This window comes from Alternaria viburni, assembly GCF_023758015.1.
Source record: "Alternaria viburni strain BMP 2772 chromosome Unknown scaffold_3, whole genome shotgun sequence".
Taxonomy (NCBI): Eukaryota; Fungi; Ascomycota; class Dothideomycetes; order Pleosporales; family Pleosporaceae; genus Alternaria; species Alternaria viburni.
Window position 1 is genome coordinate 650826 of NW_026055772.1, and position 19449 is coordinate 670274.

Consider the following 19449-nt stretch of genomic DNA (forward strand, 5'->3'; position numbering starts at 1 on the left):
CTCTTACCACAACCGCCGAGCCCTAACACTGCCCTGCGAGACTATCAATATCAGTTGATGTTCTTAGATTGTCGGCAAAGGAAAAGGAACCCACTTTTGGAACGGGAACAAGATGGCACCAGCCAATCGATGACAGATAATTCGATAACAGAGGATATCCCTTCTCAGCCTGAAAGCAGTGCAAGACAAGATGCGCACGCATCTCCACGCGTCTTAGGTTGGCCGAATGCAGGCTCAGGAAAAGTATACAAAGCAAAGATGGGGAAACGTCGAAAACGCGCGTTGTCAGCAGAGCAAAAGAACAATGCGGTTACAATGCGCTTAGTGGAAGCCTGCCACAACTGTCAAATCCTCAATCTTAAGGTATAGTATATCATATCACTTTCGCGTGTCGTACTAATTGACCATAGTGCGATTATGACTATCCGTGTAGCATCTGCATAAAGCGGAACCTTGGGAGAGAGGAGCTTCCTTACGGGATCTGTCGCGGAATAAATATTAATAAGCACATCCAAGGATTTCCTGAAGAGTTTGAGCGTACTGGCCTGAAGCGAGGCGTCCCTGTTCCATCCAGTTCATCATCAAGATACGTAGGGTCCGATGCCGAGGATTCACCTGCAAGACGAAGCAATTGCATTAAAAGACAAAGCGGTTCCACGTCGGTAGCATTGGAAGCTATGACGCCATCTTTATGGTACGAGCCGTATAGTCCCACCCCCGAGTACTCCTCTTCAAGTGGGTACGCGGAGCCGATGGCGTCGTCCGACTTCTCTGTGCTTGATATTCCAATTTACCACGCCCGCACGCCTTCAAACGCGTCTATGATAGACCCATACCCATCAGGGTCGCCAAACGATGCAACGGAGCAGGACGCTGGCCAGCGTTCGTCAAGGAAAAGACGACGTTTGATGAAGGATGAGGACGAGCACTGCACCAAGGATACTGCGGACACAATGTCAAAGCTAGGGAAGGATGAGGAAATGACAGAGACTGAAAACATTTCGATTTCGGTGGATCGAGATATCGTCGATGTGTTGCTCGAAGAATGGACAGTACCAGTGTATTGACAGCTACATGCTCTTCAGGATTATCTCAAGACTGCGCAACGGCTCATATCTGAGTATCATTTCAAGACGGTCCTTGTATGATATTCCAGGTGCACATCAGTAGAATTATCGTCTACCCTCAGAGTATCATCACTCCACCACCGTAAACTTCACTTCACCCGCGCCCTGAAACTCGATTGTCGTACCTACTTCCAGACCTGCGCTACTCCAAGAAGCAAGGTAGTCCATGACCTCCTCGACCGTATCCTCCATCCACCACCACGATCCGCCGAGATGGCAGAGTATGTACTCTTTGCCAACCTCAAGCTTCAATCTGTCCATTTTTCCGCCTCCGAAATCTAACTCTCGGTGTTCGATGTACGTCTTTTCGAATCTTACGAACTCGTCTCTTTCGATCTCATAATGGTCGCGGCAGATCTCTAAATAAGGTTCGAGCTTGCAGCGCGACGTTGCGTCGAGGATTGCCAAGTCGGATTGAAGAGACTTGACCCATGCGCGATCTGCGTGGACTGTAAAGGGATACGCGGCGTCCGTCGAGAACGTGAGCGTGAAAGCGAATCTCTTGGTGGGAGAGGAGAGAGAGTATGTTGATGGTGCTGATAGAGAGGCGGTGACTTTTGGTGTCTTTGGTCGCGAACTTCGGGTCTCGAAGATGATTGTGTCGTTGCCGTTGGCGGCCTGCCAGGGTATAGTCGGTGTGGCTGGTGTAGGAAGTTCAGACGCAGATAGCAAACCGCCCGGGCTTCTTGAAAGAGAAGTCGAAGTATTCACCGCGCTGACTGGCCAATGCGAAATCGGGGTTGTCGGTTTGAAGCACAGTCTGTACTTCCTATCTGGTCGGAGAGCAGTAGTAATGAACTGCATTTCGCAGGATTTACTGGGCCTCCCTGTCGTAAAAATGACTTCGCTTTGGTCTTCACGAAATAGAACTGGCTCTGTGCCTTGGCGCACGACTTCAACTTCTTCACCCGTCTCGTTATCGAAACTCTGGATAAATTGGCTAGAGTTCATGGGCTGGTAAAGCCTCGAGCCTGCGAAACCATCTTGGAGGTATATAACTCCCTCTTTGAAATTGTACTCTGCGATGATGAGGACTATGAAGAAGACGGGATCGTTTGAGAGATAGCATGTTCTTGTAATGAGAAGCTCGGCTTCAGCCCGCGGGCGAAAATCGGTCATTTTGTCGATGTTACTGGGTATCGGAATTACTACGGTCTTTCAATTGATTCCAAGGTCATGTGTAAACATGCGAGCAGAGCTTGGTTGTGATTCAGAAAGTGTTGCAGTTCTTGACTGTGCCCGTCGGCTGACGTACACCACCTGGGCACTGACGTCAGAGGTCTCATCACTCAATATCAGTAGAGGACGCTTCCACGCAGCACAATCAATTGAGCAACCATTAGGGCGTTCAAATCCAAATCCACTCCCTTCTCATCCTGTCATCTACCACCAGCCTACAGATCAACCCAGCACTTAGTACACCTCTGCCTCGCCAAACCAAACGGCTTTTGTCCCTCCTCATCCTCCCAAGTCTCCGTATCAAACTCACTGACCACCCTCCCCTTAAACGGCTCTTCCACACCATCGCTCCAAAGATGCGTCACAGCATCCGCAATACACTCAATCTGAATACCCCTAAACCCCATCAACTTGGCCTCGCGCCGCAGCCAACGCGCCGCGCCCGACGCAACACCCTCGCCCTCATAATCGTGGCGTGTAGACGTCGCGTTGCGCATCAGTACCTGACCTGGTGCGGTGGCTTTCCACTCCGCTGGATCCCTCGGGTCGAGCTTCCTCAGAGCGCCGAAGAGCGGACTGAATTCTGGTATCGCTTCGTCTACCGGGCCCATCTTCGCGGGATCGAGAGGGACGAAGTTATCGTACGACAACGCTATGCTAACCAACGGGAAATCCATCTGCCGGAGTAGTCTCAAGCCCTCTGCCTTCCGCCCTTGGGTTTGCTCCACACTGTTCTCCTCGGGTTCATTGACATCCCAGAATAGCTTCCCGCCTGCTTCTTTCGCCTCGGGGGTCTTGAACTGGTATTCTGTGTCGAACACGCCGTAGGATAGGCCAGAGTCGATTTGGTGGGCTACGAGGTACTCGAGCTTCTTGGCGCTTTCTAGTGTCCAGCGGCCGAGTGCTTTGTCGGGCCAGATGTGCTGCCAGATCGCGGAGTGGAAACCGTGGCTGTGGGCTAGGATGGCGGTCGCCCAGAGCAGATCTTTGGGTTCTAATTTACGGATCTCATAGCGGGGCTTTAGAGAGGAGGGGTTAGAGGGAGTAGGCGTCTTTGTGTTTGTTGCTGGTTTGGACATGTTCGCGTATGTGAAGGCGAGTGCCTATTGGGACGGTCTCGACTAGTAGGAGGCGGAGGGCTTAGTTTTGATGTCGATGAGGAAGTAGTTCCTGGTTCGCAGGAGGTGTATTGTGTCCACGCTGAGAGATGTTGAGCTTCGAATGCTAGCTAGCCTACGCACTCTTATAGAGAATGAGGCAAGAGCGACAATGTACGGATAACTAGTACGTGAGTATTCAATAACAGATAGTCCGGTGTGCAAGAAAGGCGCGATTAGAAATTGAAAGTTATGCGTGCGAGTGTGTTGGAGGGCGCACTTCATGCATCAAAAGGGCTCAAGCGGATGACCCACGAATTCAGCGCAAACTGGCCAGCAAGCTTGTAAACCCTATCCAAAGCTTCGCTTCTCGTCCAAGAATGGTCCATAATGCGGGTAACAAATTTTGCGTGCAGGCGCTCTTGTCCGCGTTAGGAGACCAGGATAGTACCAAGCTGCGAGGCTTACGCGCCTGAATGCAGTATGTTGAGCCGACCCACACATGTTCCTCGTATAAAGTACTATACATCAATATCCTTGTTGACCGCATGCCTTTAGCTAGGAATAGATTTGTAAAGGTCTCGGTTAGCGACAGATGTTGCCACTGTTAATGGTTTTGTAAGATCTGCAAAATTCGTCAAGAAAGTCTCTGTTCCGAATTAGTCATCAGATCCACGATACCCACGACAGTCAAGAGAAGTATGTTTCTTATTGCAGAGTGCAAGGCGCACAGGACGTTAGATTAGACCTTTACCCTCCTGCAATAGCGCAATTCCTCGCTCTTTTAACTTGAATTTCTGGATTTTCCCGCTCGCAGTCTTGGGGTAGTTGTCGACCCAAAAGACGTACTTCGGCACTAGTACATACAGTCAGCATAGTTCCTAGGCGGGCCCGAGGCTTCGAATTCGATGTTGTAGGAGCGCATGGACTTACCTAAATGGTGGCTCAATTTCTCCCTGACCCAGTTTCGCACCTCGTCCGTGGTCACGTTCCCATCATCGCCAGCATGCGTGACTATGAAGGCTGCGACAACCTCACCGTACCGCTCGTCGGGTAGACCCACCACACTAACCTCGCTGATAGCAGGATGAGCGAAGAGACAGTTCTCGACCTCTAGTGGATGGATGTTCTCGCCCCCCTTGATGATCAGATCTTTTATCCTGCCAGTAATCTTGATGTATCCTTCTTCGTCCATAGACGCCTCATCTCCGGTATGCATCCATAGCATACCGTCTTCGTCCGGTTGTAGAACTTCCTCTGTGCGTGCTGTATCACCCCAGTACCCTTTCATGAGGAGGTAGCCTGACACTGCGAGTTCGCCGCGTTGGCCTACGTCAAGTGTGCGCGACCAGTCTGACGGACTGACGACTTTGGCGCGAACATGTGGGAGAAGACGACCGACGCTGTCGATGCGCTTTTCGATCGGGTCGTCCGTGGTGGTCATGGCTGATACAGGAGAGGTCTCGGTCATGCCGTAACAGATGGTCAACTCAGTCAAGTTCAGGTTCTTGTGTAGCTTGCGCATGAGTTCCGAGGGTATAGCAGAGCCTGCTGCAATGCCGGTACGCAGATATTGAAAACCATCTTTGGGTACAGCACCATGAGCCAGCAGCTCCAGTTCAGCTACGAACATGGTGGGGACGCCATAGAGGGCTGTGCATTTGTATTCGCGAACGGCTTCAAGTGTGGCCAGGGCATTGAAGGCTTCGGTGGGAAATACGATGGCGCTACCGTGGGTAGCCGTGGCCATGTATCCCAGAATGCATCCAAAGCAACTACAAACAGTCAGTTGATGTTGACAGTAGATTGCTACAAGGACTTACTGGAACAATGGAGGCGGACAGCACACAACGTCGTCTGGCGTTAATAGCATCCTATCGCCGATGCTGTTTCCGTTGTTCAAAATACTCCTATGACTTAAGCACGCAGCTTTCGGCATGCTTGTAGTGCCAGACGTAAATTGGATATTGACGATGTCATCCGGATGCAGGCCTTGATCTTCGAACGCATTGTCCTGTGCGCCATCCTCGAATACGTGCTCGTATCTCTTTAGACTCCTATAGTCTCCCAGATCCACCCTGCCTTGCGCGTTATTCACCAGTATGACGTTCTTCAGCGACGGGACGAGTTCGGATTCGAGGGTCGAGCCGGCGAGATTGGGTATCAAGTGCGTGAGGAGCGAGATGTTGGATCGCGGGTCTTTACGCGGGAGGTTCGTTTCGGCTCCGATGACGAGATGCGCGGCATCTAGGTGATTGATCGCGTTGAGGACTTGGGGTGCGTTGAACGAGGGATTCAGTGGCACCTGTGTAGCTGTTAGCTGCTAGTGCCCATGCTCCTAGCCGGTTGGCTACATACCAGTATCGCTCCCAGTTTAAACAGCGCGTACGTGAGCTTTCCCTGGTCAGCAACTATGCGTCTCCAACATGCTTCCAACATACAGTAGCGAACTCAGCATTGTTCCCTAGACTGACGGCGACTCTTTCCCCCTTCTTCACGCCAAGCTTCTGCAGTCCCCTGGCAAGCCTGTTCGAGTCGCGATCGAGCGCATCGTACGTCAGGTGTATACGTTGATGGTGCGATATGACTCTATATGAGTATTAGCAACGCGTCTCTGGAGCTTGTGTCAGTCGGCACGTACGCGTTCCTGTCACCGTATTGCTTCACAACCTCGTCAAAGTGCTGTGGCACCGTCTTCTCCAGTAATGGCGGCTATCATAACGTCAGTCTCCAACATCACATCATCGGGAAGCTTGGAACATGCCTCATTGGGCCCAATGCTGTATGCTTGTGTGAGTAGACCGCGTCGTGCGCAGTAAGCAGGCCTACGGGACCTTGCAGCACGAGCAAAGAGCGACCGAAGCATCTTCAGACGCGGAATGCATCGGAGGTAAGGAAGGATACACGTGCATCGTGAGATATGCTCGTGTGGAGAAAGCTGGTGTTAGTGAGCTTCGTTCGGAACTGAGCCGCGGGCCAGGTACGAGACTTGCGGGGTAGCTGTGGAGAGCTAGAGACACGCACGCGGTTGACGTCGGATAGCTGTCAGGGGTCTTCGCCCTCCGACTATGGGCTATGCAACGTAGGCGACATCACTAATCTTGGTGCACAGAAGATAACTTTGAACGTTTCCATACATGAGTCTACACAGAAGCAAGGTCTTGAGATAATCCTAAACTCCAAAGAGATCACTCCTGCTACGTCCCAAATGCTACCGCTCAAACTCAAGCACTCTTCTACTCGCATCACTAGCCGACCGGTTCCTAGCCGGCTTGATCTCTTCCCCAGTACCTGCCGGTGACAGTAGGTCCAGCGGTGCTTCCCCCTTTGATGCGCCCACGTCCACCGTCTCGGCACCCTCCAGGAGGTCCAGGTCTTTCGCATCAACCTCCTCATCATCGTCATCGTCTTCTCGTCCGTGTCGAGCTTCCTTGTCCAGCTCCTTTTGCGCTTCGTCGTATCGCCTCCTCACTTCAGTTGCAACGCGCATTCCGTCATTGACGATGTTGTCGAGCATGCCTCGTAGGCCCTTGCCGGGTGGCACAACACCAGCGCCAGCGCCGCCGACCACACCGCCTAGTCCACCACCTCCGCCGCCTTGTCTTCCAGCATTGGCGAAAGTGGTGAGGTTGTGGAAGCTGGATCCCGAGGACAGCGTCTCGTCGGCCAGGCGGAAGGACGATGAGAAGCCGACTTCGAAGAAATTCAGTAGTGCGTCGTCGGCGAGAATGACCATGCGGAAAGTAGGAAGCGTTATGTGAAGAGGCTTGTTCGGGTCAAGCGCAAGGTTTGCCGACTTTGCCTTGTCGTTGCGCTCTGCAACATCTGATTCAGTGGTATGATTTGATGGTGTTGGTGACATTGGGTTCTTTTCAGACTTCTCGAACGTGGTTGCTGTGGCTTTTGGTGTTGATGGCTCAGATCCAAAGTCTATCAGGTCATCTTCTTCGTCATCGCCAATAGCGAAGTTGTCAACCTCTTCTGAGACCTGGTCGACTGCCTTATTTGACTGATTAGAAGGGTGATCGGGGTCTGCGTACTCGAAACAATGCCGAATGAAGGCGGAGACGCTGCTCAGGAACTGTTCGTCGCGACCGATGCGTTCTGAACCTGCCTCCGAGCTTACGTCAAGTGACGAGGCAGCCGGACTTGGGTCGTGGACGCCTCGCCTCGACAGGAAAAGAAGAGCTTCTGAGATTCTCAAGATACCCTCACGATCAACCCTGCCATCGCCGTCGTCGTCGTAGAGTTCGAAGAAGTAGCTGATGTTGGACATGATGTCCTTTGTGCCCTTTACGTGGGCAAAGCCAGTGACAACATTCTGTAGCGATAATGAATCCGTCATGTCTACATCCCAACGCCGGAACAAGCGTCGCATGAATTCGTGGTCCGCTGGCTCCGGTCCTGTTCCCCACGGTGACATTGGCGGTCGTTTCCTCATACTGTTTCCAAAGTATGAGTGCGGAGACTGAGTGCCACTACCCTCGGGTGGCGAGCTCGGTGAGTCAGTAATTGCCCACTTTGCGATACCTGTATCCTGTAAGCGTACATACTTAGAAACGATGATCCATGACTTACCAGCAAGGAACTCTCTGAAAGCATCGTAGTCCATCTGGGTAGGGCTAGGTCCGAGTGCCACACGACCCTTCTCCGCGTTTCCAGATGTACCCATCACAACCTCAGTCGCCTTCATCCTACTGGCCTTTGCCTTACGCTCGGCCTCTTGTTGCATTATCTCAGCTCTTTGCTGCCGCTCGTACAACACGGCGTAGAACTTGTCGTACAAGAACCCAAGATCATTCACACTTAGCTTCTTGCTATCGGGACCGAGGTTACGTATTGATGTACGCTTGGCGAAGTTTTCGATGTTCTCTAGTACGGCATCCTTGTGCTTCGCACGCTGCTCGGAGATGGTGTTCTGTGTGATGCCCGCAAATTCTTTGAACGCGACCACCATGAGCTCTTGGAATCTAGTGACTGCTCGCAGTTTGGGGTTCTCGGACTTCGGGTGGGCAGACTCGTCAAGCCTTGAGAAGTACGACTTCAAGACTGAGATGAAGGTGCCGTCATCTGTAGCATCGAGTAGTTCCTCGCCATTGATACGCAGGATAGCTAGGCCGATTTGGAAGAGAACCTTTGGGCCTTCGAGGAAGAAAACATCAAGAACGCGGAAAGCAAATATTAGAGGCATAGAGTTGATATAGAGCGAGAGAAACCAAGGTAGAGAAACAACGGACAGCTGCACGTCTGATTTGACCAGATGGTCCCATAGTATGGGCATCGTCTTTTCGACGAGCGATTCGAAGACCTTTTGGTCCAGCAAGGTGCCGTACATGGTTTGTGAGTAGTAGCCGGGCAGGAGGCGGTCACACAGCACGGATAGGAGGAAGAAGGCCTGAGTCTCGGACATGTAACTTGGCTCGTTAGACAAAAGCAGCTGTATATCAAGGGGTACACATACATCAGCAATGCTGCGACCACAATGTTCATCGCCTGGCAGTAGCCAACCTCCTCGTTTGTCCAGCTGTATGCCGTCAAGACTCGTCGGAGCCGGCCGATTCCCTCTTCGGACTGAAAGCCTGGATATTCCGGCAGACTCCTGTTGAGGTCCTTCTCAATCTCATCGATCGCTAACGACTCTCGACCGGAGAACTTTGCTAGGGTCTCGGTGTAGAGGTTCGGGTTCTGTAGGCGCAAGAAGAAGGCGCCCGACGTGAGCTCCCACATCTCGCCTCGTAACCGATTCGGCAGACCGACGCGAATGAGCTTGTGGAAGGTAGGTTGTCGGATGAGAGTTGCGCTTCGGCCGTTATCTGCTGCATGTTAGTAACGTCTTCAAGCACGCTTGGTGGTCATACCTCTAAGATACTCGCGCCATAGCCGTATCTTTGTCGCATCCCTCAGCTTCCGTGCGTTGCCTGGGTATTTGAAGATCATGCCTAGGCCGGTATCTGGGTGTTCTCGCGCTTGCTTGCCATCATCTCCGGCCTTCTTCTGCTCGGCGTCTGTGAGAAGATACTCCGAGTAGCATTGCCCCACTACCTTGCGCAGATTGTCTACCTCCTTGACGCCCTCTCTCAGTCCCTTCTTGAGAGCATCGCAAAAGCGTTCGCAGGCCTGTCGCGACCCCGCGAGCTGAATCGTAAGCTTCTGACCAGCAGGCACCTGCGATTTCGAGTCTGGTATGCCGTTCCACGTTGTTATCGCCAGCGCAAACATGTAGCTCTGACTATGCAGCCGCTCCACCCGTCGTATGCCGCATAGCGGTAATGTGAAACCGTTGCCCGCAGGTCCCGCGCCGTGAGTCTGCCCGGTGAAGCTGCTGGAGGAGCTCAGGCTCGCGGTATTGGCGAAGCTTGAGCCCTGTGTGGAGAAGCAGAGATACTGCTCGCTCAGGTGCAGCTTTCCGACATAGTGGTTGCCCTGGCTGCGCTCCTTCTCCGATGTGACGTCGCCGGGGCCCCTCGTGGAATGGTGGGGTTGAAGAGTAAGCTCGGCGGTAATCTCTTGGAGGGGGTTCTGCGAGTCGGGAAGGCGGAATTGGTAGCGGAAGAGGGTGGCTTTGGAGGGTCGGCGGTCTGACGATGCGGGAGCGGCTATGGTGTTGAGCGTGGGTTCGATGTACTGCTGCGCCTTCTGCACCAAATTCGAGATGTTGAACATGGCTTCGGGCCGGCCAAAGAAGCAGAGTGAGGGTCGGTTATGGTGTATTGTGTGACTGTTTATGCCACATGACGCGACTAGATTAGCCCTCGTGAAGCGCCTTGGAGGGACTGGAGCTTTATGCAGGGCTGGTGTTGGTGGAGTCGCACGGCCACAAAGAGGCTGAGAACCGGGATGACTAAGACACGCGCTGGGCAGCTGTATCATGACCTGCCTAGGACTATGACGCATCCGCCAATTTCAAAGACAATGCAAGAGTCAATTTCACGCGGACAGAAACGGGAGTGGGTCGCGTCTTTTTCAATGATTGATTATCTGGAGATTTCTCATACTATTATTGAAGCTGCCATATCGCCTTCTGTCGCCAGACTGCGCCCAAACTAACACTCCAGCTGGTGGACTTCTTCACCCTATCGTACATTCTTGCGCTCTCGCTCACGTTACTCCACTGTAAACTCTAGCTTAAGTGCATGTGTAGGCTCCGTCAACTCGGAGATCGGCACCCTGGATTTGGTCAGTAGTTGCTCATCGGTGCGACTGATCATCACTTACAGTAACGTAGGAACTCGCGTCACTCGACAAGAAGGTGACGGCACCCATCAAGTCCTCAGGACGTCCCATCTTACCAACAGGAATGAGAGAAGTCCACTGCTTCTGAAGGTCTGGGTTGTCGTCGAGAATCTTCTTGGTGCTACAACTTTGTTAGCATCTGCGCAATCTTCGTCTCTCAGTGTACTTACAGCGCAGTAAGCATGTATCCAGGCGAAATGCAGTTGACACGAATGCCAGCGCCAGCCCACTCAACCGCCAAACTGGATGCCAGATGTCTGACAGCTGCCTTGGCGGCGTTATACGGAGCCTGGGGCTGTGGGACGTTGACAATGGCTCCGGACATGCTACCAATCATGACGATGCTGCCCGGTACCTTCCTCTCCATGAGGTGCTTCGCGACTGCCACAGAGTACAGGTAGGTACCGTCAACATTGACTCCCCAGAGCTTCTGTATGCGGTCATGGGGGTAGGAGATGGCATCGTAGTTCTCGGTGAAGCCAGCCGATGTAACGAGGTTGTCGACCTTGCCGTGCTTCTTCAGGATCTCGGCAAAAGATTGGTTGACAGACGTCGGGCTCGAGACGTCGCAGAAATGTGCTGTGACCTTGGGGATTCTATATTTTGACTTAGTTGAGGTCGTTGGTTCTGCATATGAGTTTCTTACCTCCGAGACCCTGGGTTCTCCTTCTTGAAGATATCGAGCAGGCCCTTGGCTGACCGCTCACCCTCTTCCTTGTTCATGTCGACAATGGCTACATCGGCTCCAGAGGTCACCAAGGCTTGCGCCATGACTAGACCCAGACCTCGGGCTCCACCAGTGACGACAGCGACCTTACCTTCCATGGAGAAGGAAGCCAGCGTGCGCTTGAAGTGCTCCCCTCCTCGACCCACGACGGGGTTGGAAGGTGGTAGGTCCTTCTCTTCTGGGTACTCGACGACAATGTCGTCTCGGGTACGTGCATACTGACCCTCGTGCTCCCCGCTCTCACCAGGCTCGCCTGATGTGGTTGCAGCGTTGACATCATCCTCGTTGGAGGGGTCCTTGTCGAAGCGACTAGGCGACGACGTGAAATGTCGCTGTGAGGAGATAGCTGACTGTGCTGGTCTGAAGGATGCACGGGGAGCTTGGGCTCTGGCCGCGCGTGCGACTTGACGGAAAACCTGAGATCTGAACATGGCTGTGGTAGAAAGCCCAATTCAATTGGACGTCGCAGTTGGTAGGGAGAAGCTCTGAATTATGAGGAGAAGGTAAGCGTCGAGGTAAAGTAGATTATCTGAGGTGATTCTAGAAGGCTCTCGAGTCAAGGTGATACGACTTAGGAAGGAAGCAAGCTAGAACAGGGCAAGAAGTGGGAAATGAAGAAGAAGAATCAAGTGAGGTTGGGAGTGAAGCTCACGATGCCCAAGCAGCTGGCAAATAATTTCGGTCCTTCCAAGAGCTTGAGCTTCTCCCCCACCGCGTTTTGTTGACGGACGCCTCTGACGACAGGTCTATGCAGGGCCAGGATTTGGCGAGGCCATCCCGCATGCACTCCCACCTCCGCACACTCCGCACACTGCATCCTGGCCTGTCTGGTTGATTGTCTCCATTGAAATCACACGCCGTCGCGGTTGGCACTCCACCTCCAGGGCGCTCAGTGGAGCCGCCCTAGCCGTTTGTCCTCTCCGCACTACCGCAGCTCAGCAAATCCTGACCGCCTGCTACCCCACGCTGCAGCCACTTGCCTGCCACCAGACGCGTCCACGGGTGCACCACCACCCTCCCCGTGCATGCCCTTACCTGTACTGTAGACGTCTTACGTGTGTTGTTAATTCCAGCAATAACTCTGTTCGTACCTTCCAAGCCCTCGTTTGCACCTTCCCCGCCCTCGTCATCCCTGGTGCCACATCGTGATCGCCCTCAACAAGCCGGAATTGTGCTGACCGACGCGTCTGCAGCGACACGACAGCATCGTGATCCGTCATGTTTGAACTCTACCTCCTTACCTTCAATGCCGCGCGCAACCTCGTCGATCCCCAGTCCCTCGCGCCTTCCTTCTTCGACGCCCTCCCCAAAGACACGCCTCTGCCCGACATCGTCGCCATATCCCTGCAGGAGGTTGCGCCCATCGCCTACTCGTTCCTCGGAGGCTCCTATCTGAAGCCTTACTTTGACCGCGTGACCACGACAGTCCAGCTTGCCGCCGACCTCCGCAGCAATGGCAGCGACTCACTCGAGCACATCGCGACGCGCAGCCTGGGCATGACGGCCCTGATGCTCTTCGCCAAACCCCACGTCATACAGAGGATACAGTGGATACAGTCGGCAGGCGCAGGTGTCGGCTTCTCCAACATGGGCAACAAGGGCGCCGTTGCCATGCGCGTCTGCTTCTCGTGCCCCGACTCTGAAGATACTCTCGATCTCACCTTTGCGGCCGCCCATCTTGCGCCCATGGAGAGCAATATTGACGCGCGGAACAAAGACTGGGAGAATCTGGTGCGGAACCTGGTCTTTGTCAACAACGATGACTCCCCGTACAGCTCAAGCGAAGAGCGACCGCTGCTTGGCCCCTCGTCTGAGACACCAGCCGACCACAACGGTCTCTTTACGCCTGGCAACCACGTCTTCTTCTACGGCGACTTGAACTACCGCACACACGACAGCCCACCAGAAGAGGGTGCGGATCAATCATACCCTCAGCCGACAGCGTCCGAATCGTCGCCAACACACTACTCACATCTGCTGAAGAAGGACCAACTGATAAGAGAAAAGGACGCTAAACGCACCCTGCATGGCTTCCAAGAAATGCCTATCAACTTCCCGCCTACATACAAGTACGCCACCTCACATGGCAAGAACTCCAACGCGCCCAAGCGATCTGGAGAGGACGACTCATGGGAGTGGTCGAAACATCGGTATCCCTCATGGTGCGACCGAATCCTCTACCTCCCATCCGGGTCTTCATCAGACCTTGAGCCGCAAATTTACACCGCCTTGCCCGTACAGCCGACGTCCGACCATCGACCGGTTGCTCTATCTGTGCGCGTTGATGACAAGCCTATCAAGATGGGCGTGAATGACGTTCTTTCCAGGCCACCCTTTGAGGTCAACCCACAGTGGAAAGCCAGGAGAGACGCAGCTCGACGGTGGGAGCTTATCGTAGGCGTCATGTCGTATCTCGCTCTGACCGGCAAGGGCAGGATCATTCTCATCACCTTCCTGGGTGTGGTCATTGGCAGTTTATTCCTTGCTGGGTCACTGACCAGGTAATCTTGTGGACGACCACATTCTCCTATGGAATTAATTTATTTCTCCTGCGTAATGGTTCCATCTCCAGTTCCACTGGTCTTGGAGATGCTCGATCGACGTGCGTGTCGGCATGCCTGTGGCCTGCACCTCTTCTAGAAACTGGATCATCTTGCATCGGTCCTGATCATCCTGCAGTACGGTGCCAAACTTATGTACTGTATACGCGGCGTCCCATTGCGCAGAAATACAATGAGCGTTGCACCGAGCGATAGCTATCATCTCTCTCAAACCTCTCAAGACTTCATCATGTACGCCTTGCATATTCGTCCCTGGATTGTAGACCGCGAGTGCAATTCGACATATTCGCAGCTGTTGGTTCGCCTCCGCTGTCGCCTGTTAGCAAACAGTCCGTGAGCTGACGACTAATTGGACTCACCATGACAAGCGCCAGAGAACCACAATTCCGGACATCCTCCAACGGCATGTGGGTTGCCTTCCTGGTAAAAGAAGGCATCGAAGCTTGCGGGTCGCCTTCTTTCCCACTCATCGACCAAACTGTGAAGATACTGCCACTCGGCCATCGTCCGCACGCTCTTTTGCGCCCACTGCAAGATGCGCGCAGTCAGCCATAATATTCGATTTCCCCACGAGACTTCATCGATTGGCGATATTAGAGCTGGCAGAATGAAGTTTTCATAATTAATGCGCAGAGTGGGTTGGTTGAGCAATGCTTGGCTGACTTCGGTATGCACATGGAGTACCAGAGCAGCTTGTACAACCGGGCTAGACATATCGAAGACCCAGCCTTCAGGACCATAGAAGAGTTCAAACGTCGAGAGATGTGATTGTCCTTGTGTACCCGCTATTTGAATGTCAGCTGATCTCCGCGCAATTCCTCGTCTTCACGTACCATGGAAGTCCTCAAAGTTTCGCAGCAACATGGCGGCCACCAGCGTCGCCTCATCTTCAATTTGTCCCTTCTCGGCAATATACGGTATGAGACTCTGCAATAGTCTCTCATGATAGTCGTATGGTCTGGTGGGGAAATACGGATCGAAGCGCAGTATACACTGTCCGGAAATCATGAAGATGGCGTTCATGAGCATCGGGCTTGTCAAAGCGAGCTTTGGGACGATATTCTTGAAGATGCTAGCAGGACTCATTATGTCTAGTGCGTCTGATGCTTTCTCTACCCAGAACCGAAAAAGATATGCTTCGATTGGGTCAGGTATCGGCCATGCTACCGGTGAAGCATGGTTCGTTGGAACGAATGGATGTGGCGAGGGGATATCAGAGTTCCAAGTTCCCGGCAGGGGCTCGTCAAGGCTGGAGAGACTTGAGACTGAGCCAGGTGCAGGGCTTGTGTGTCGCCGGATATGCGACGGAAGCTGCCATAGGTCAGGCGTGGTCTGTGGTGCTGCGGGTATGAGCACTCGATCATTCCAGCTTCGACTCGTCGGGCGCATGTGTCGCTCTCTTCCTTGCGGACTCTTCCTCGATACCGACTGTGGTATCTTCTCAGCCGTCCTGGAGCGAACCAGATGTCTTGGTGTCTTCCTTTTATCAGTACTTCCGGGGCCCTCGAACTCTTCAGCTATGAGTGACGATTCGTCGACAAAGTCCACTATAAGACAGTCATTAGCATCGACTCAACAAGACCACCACATGACTAGTACCTACATGTTCCTGGCGTACCAACCCATCTCTGCGCCGCACCAAAGAAGTAGTCGTACTTCTTGATATCGGCCCTGGTAGCCTGACTTTCCAAATCAGGATACACACCATGTCGAAAGCGGACTTTGTAATTGGCCTTCCTTCGCGGGGCGGACTCTGACCAAGACGCCGACATGCTTCTGGAAGGAAGAGCTTATCTGCGAAGCTTAATATCTTGGCAACTTCACGGTACCTGTATGCAAAGTTGAAACAAGACCTCGATATCCGATCTTGGCAAGTACTTCACTTCCAAACTGGAAAGAAGCAAGCAGGAAGCAGGAAAGAGGAAAGCTGATGCTACTCTCCATCAACAAACAGGAACTATCGCCGCTTCAAATGGGGATATGTACTCCATATCACAACGCCATGAACTGCACGGAGAGATCCACGCGTCACAATCCGTCTTGCTGATCATTTACCTACGTGCGTCTAGCCAGCACGCTATTTGCTCTTCTCATCGCCCATCCCGCGATTATTCAGCGGAGGAGCGGTATGGGAAAGCACAGGGCGCGTGAGGCTTGTAGGTGCTTGGTGTGGCATTTGATAAGCAGGATTTATTTACGTACGCGATGTTTGATGGGGGATTTGGCAGCGGACATGGGGAAGGGTGGGTATGCGAGTACGGGTAGATACGGGGTGGCTCAACGGGAGGACGTCGGGTGTTGGGGTGCACGAAATGCTTGCCTATTTGGGAGTCGCTGAGGTAGGGGATGGAGCGTGATGGGAGTGGGTAGACGTTGTGGCTGGCTGGTAGACCGACTCAGCCTTCGCTAGCCACTGTATTGGAAGCGGGTGATTGGATCATGGACTAGGGTTGTGGTTAAAGACGTGCATGATGTTCATCCCACCGCAAACCTCTACGTGCACCAGGCTACTACTAGTCCTTTCATCACGAGCCTATGCCTTACACTCACAGCCAACTAAGCTTTCCTCACACGGGTAGGGCTGCATGCACCTCGAGCCTCCTCCTTCTAGAAACAATCACTCCCCCACCACAAGACGTGGTTGAGTAAGCACATCGCTGGGCAGCCATAGGTTCATCGGACCGTGTTACTGCGTAGCTGTATAAGCTGCATCGTTCGATATTGCAACGACTAGTGTTATGCGGCTTATCCAGCTCGTCATGCATACCCTATTCAGCTCACTTGTCCTACTGTCGCGCTTCCACGTGACGCCTTTCCGGCCCGGGTAGCGATATCGGTAGTTCTTGAGAGATTTTGTCAGCGGGGATATTCTGGGGAGTCATACTCTCAAGAATAGTTGGTGTTTGTTGACACGAGGAGGTGTGACTCAGGTGTTTTGTACTACGTTGTGCGCGGGTTCTATAGGTGAGTATCCCAACGGTCGTTGAGGCTTTGCTAGTTGGTGGCTTGAATGAAGTGATTACGCAGCTGCTTCACCGAGTGAAACCCGGAATTGTTGCGCGTGAAGACAAGATGATTGTTAAATGTGCGGACTGGAAAGTGATCACTCATCTTCATTGAAGTAGATCAGGTGGATGGTAGCGTGGACATTGTGTTCGATGACACCTGCTCCTTCCTCAGATGGGTGCCTACCCAGACAGCCCGAGGTGGAATGTGAATACCTAGACTGAAGACTTCATTGATAGAAGAACTTCACAAACCGTAGGTAGAACACCGGCACGACCGAGTCTGAAGTTCCAGACTTCTCACGATGGTGGAGACAGTTCAGCTTTTCCAACGGCATGACGTAGGAAAACAAGCGTCTTTCCTTCCCGAAAAGCCACGTCTCGCGCTTATGCTCAGCTAGCAACTCACTGGTTTTATGGACCCTCGAGTCGATGGCACTAACATCTTTCTTCGCACTCGCTTGTAACCGCACTTGTCGAGTGCCGGTAGTCAAGGTCCGAGCCTCGGGTCATCGACTCCGATAGGCTGTCAAAGGACGAGAGCAAAAGGAAGTGCAAGTGGAAGCTCCATCGCTGTCACGATCACGATGCTAAAATTGGGCGCGAAGGATTTTGTTGATCAACATCATAGCTTCGACGTCCACGATGCAGCTTTGACATGCGCCAGGTTTGGCGAGCAGTAAGATCGAGGACGTCGCATGTTGGGTTCCGCAAGAGCCAACATTGATGCCCTGTAGAAGTGCTGGGGGTGGTGTAACTGCAGCAAGGCGCATGCAAACATCGGCGCGACTACACCTGGGCAACAACAGCGACAACAACAACACACTTTACGGCTGTTTGATGCAGCCTTCGGCGAAACAATGGGCACAAATGCATGAACCCGGGCATGGGAATGCGAAAATGCCATGCATCACAACCACCATGCACGAGTCTATTGGCCTCGGCACCATTTTGCCGTCACCTGAGGTCCAGACCTTTCGTTGTGCGAGGTTGGTTCCCGCGGCAGCATGTCGGAAAGCAGACGCTGTCAAAGTTTAATCAAAAGAAAACGACATGACAGCACCGAAAAGAAGCCTCTCGCAGCCTCTCCGCGCCTACGAGTGGACTCCGTGGAGGACCCGCTTGCCTCGGAGCTGAAACGCACATGCGAGAAACGAAGCAGGACGTGGTGGGAAGTGCGACTGACGTCACAGTGCAGCGGCCACCAAAGGCGCGCTGCACCACCTGCCCGTCCAAGCGAGCCGATCCCCAGCACAACGCTCGATCGATACCGACTTCTAGGCCCTGCCTACTACTCCGTGCGCCGGTGGTCTGGATTCCTACAAAGAGTGGGCTCTTTAGCCTGCGTCCCCCAGCTACGGGACATCACGGACGTATTCTGTATAGAGGCTATAGGGAATAAGGAAATAGAGCGACGTTTTGTACGGAAATATGGACCCGTGATTGCCGTGAAAGGAGAGCAAGGGATCGGGCCTTGAAGCGTGAAGGCTCGTGGTTGTGGGTTTTGCGTGATGGGCGGATGGATGAGGGTGAGATCTAGACACGACTGTGGGGCTAAGAGAAAGTCTTGTCTTACGTGTTGTGGCAGGTGTGTTGCCGACAGGGTGCTCTGCGCATGGAAAGAATCACGAGTGCATGGGGAGATGCAGGTGAGGTAATTTGGGTTTGATTGTTGTGGTGGTGGGAGTTTGTCAAGTCCTCCGAGGGAAACTCTGCCTAGCGCTCCGCCTCTTGCATGCCCTGCCAAACGCCTGCAGTGGTCCTCCAAAGACATGAAAAAATGAAAATGGTATATCATACAACTGAAAGAAAAGATCGCTCCGTGTAAATGCTGAACCGATGTGCTCCAATAAAAGTTTCCCAAATCGCAAAGTCGAAGCTGAAGAGTGTTGCCTGCACACTGTGCCGCTAAGTCGCTGATGTTTGAATGATTCGTCGAATGTCATGAGGGTGAACGCCTAGGGCCCGGCGATTATTGCGCCCTTGTCGACGATGATTGAGAGTTGAGTTGTGACAGCGATGCGAATGAGTTGGTCATGGCTGAGTAGGCTGCTGATGGTAGGCCGTTGGTGGATGATGTGGATGAGGCGCTGTTGCTGCGGACTTGGAGGTTGAGTGTGTGGCAGCTATCGCATCGTCCGTTCATGCGGTTGCAGCGACCCCGGCATCCTCGCTCGTAGTTGGCGCAAGAGAACATTGTGGATTCGTGTTGTTGAGGTTGGTTGGATGTTGGTTGTTGTCGTTGAGTAGTAAAGGGATAGTGGTTGTGGTGGTGTAGCTGTGTGCGACTTGTGATCGAGAGACTTTGTAGTGTGCTGGATTTAGATAATCCTGAAGCCGAGGGCAGACTTCGTAATATATGCGCTGGTGGGTTGTGAATGCCCGATGATGTAGCCAGCAAATGCAAGATATGCAGGGTAGTAATTGCGTATTCGGGCGTTAAAGTAGCCGTAATCGATGGGGTCCGTTGGCGTGTCTTGGTAGCGTGCGGATGGGTCCAATAATAGTGTGATGGAGTGC

At 53.0% G+C, this 19449-nt stretch overlaps 7 protein-coding genes across 7 annotated transcripts; 1 reads left to right on the plus strand and 6 right to left on the minus strand.

Moving 5' to 3' along the window:
- Window positions 1-1196: 1196 nt before the first annotated feature.
- Window positions 1197-2246, minus strand: J4E79_001846 (uncharacterized protein; the record flags this gene model as incomplete). The annotated part of the gene is made up of 1 exon (XM_049350751.1): window positions 1197-2246. One exon carries the CDS (start codon window positions 2244-2246, stop codon window positions 1197-1199), a length of 1050 nt encoding a protein of 349 aa, XP_049214590.1.
- Window positions 2247-2521: 275 nt separating this feature from the next.
- On the minus strand, window positions 2522-3385 carry J4E79_001847 (uncharacterized protein; the record flags this gene model as incomplete). Its single annotated transcript, XM_049350752.1, has 1 exon — window positions 2522-3385. The coding sequence occupies one exon, from the start codon at window positions 3383-3385 to the stop codon at window positions 2522-2524; it is 864 nt and encodes a 287-aa protein (XP_049214591.1).
- A 755-nt stretch (window positions 3386-4140) lies between these two features.
- Window positions 4141-10066, minus strand: J4E79_001848 (uncharacterized protein; the record flags this gene model as incomplete). Its single annotated transcript, XM_049350753.1, has 10 exons — window positions 4141-4259; window positions 4337-5178; window positions 5227-5708; window positions 5762-5797; window positions 5845-5992; window positions 6045-6115; window positions 6636-7933; window positions 7982-8817; window positions 8865-9216; window positions 9262-10066. 10 exons carry the CDS (start codon window positions 10064-10066, stop codon window positions 4141-4143), a joined length of 4989 nt encoding a protein of 1662 aa, XP_049214592.1.
- Window positions 10067-10528: 462 nt separating this feature from the next.
- J4E79_001849 (uncharacterized protein) lies at window positions 10529-11794 on the minus strand (the record flags this gene model as incomplete). Its single annotated transcript, XM_049350754.1, has 4 exons — window positions 10529-10570; window positions 10619-10757; window positions 10807-11232; window positions 11283-11794. The coding sequence occupies 4 exons, from the start codon at window positions 11792-11794 to the stop codon at window positions 10529-10531; spliced, it is 1119 nt and encodes a 372-aa protein (XP_049214593.1).
- A 787-nt stretch (window positions 11795-12581) lies between these two features.
- On the plus strand, window positions 12582-13868 carry J4E79_001850 (uncharacterized protein; the record flags this gene model as incomplete). The annotated part of the gene is made up of 1 exon (XM_049350755.1): window positions 12582-13868. The coding sequence occupies one exon, from the start codon at window positions 12582-12584 to the stop codon at window positions 13866-13868; it is 1287 nt and encodes a 428-aa protein (XP_049214594.1).
- Window positions 13869-14269: 401 nt separating this feature from the next.
- On the minus strand, window positions 14270-15010 carry J4E79_001851 (uncharacterized protein; the record flags this gene model as incomplete). The annotated part of the gene is made up of 2 exons (XM_049350756.1): window positions 14270-14709; window positions 14758-15010. The coding sequence occupies 2 exons, from the start codon at window positions 15008-15010 to the stop codon at window positions 14270-14272; spliced, it is 693 nt and encodes a 230-aa protein (XP_049214595.1).
- Window positions 15011-18901: 3891 nt separating this feature from the next.
- On the minus strand, window positions 18902-19126 carry J4E79_001852 (uncharacterized protein; the record flags this gene model as incomplete). Its single annotated transcript, XM_049350757.1, has 1 exon — window positions 18902-19126. One exon carries the CDS (start codon window positions 19124-19126, stop codon window positions 18902-18904), a length of 225 nt encoding a protein of 74 aa, XP_049214596.1.
- Between the last annotated feature and the right edge of the window lie 323 nt (window positions 19127-19449).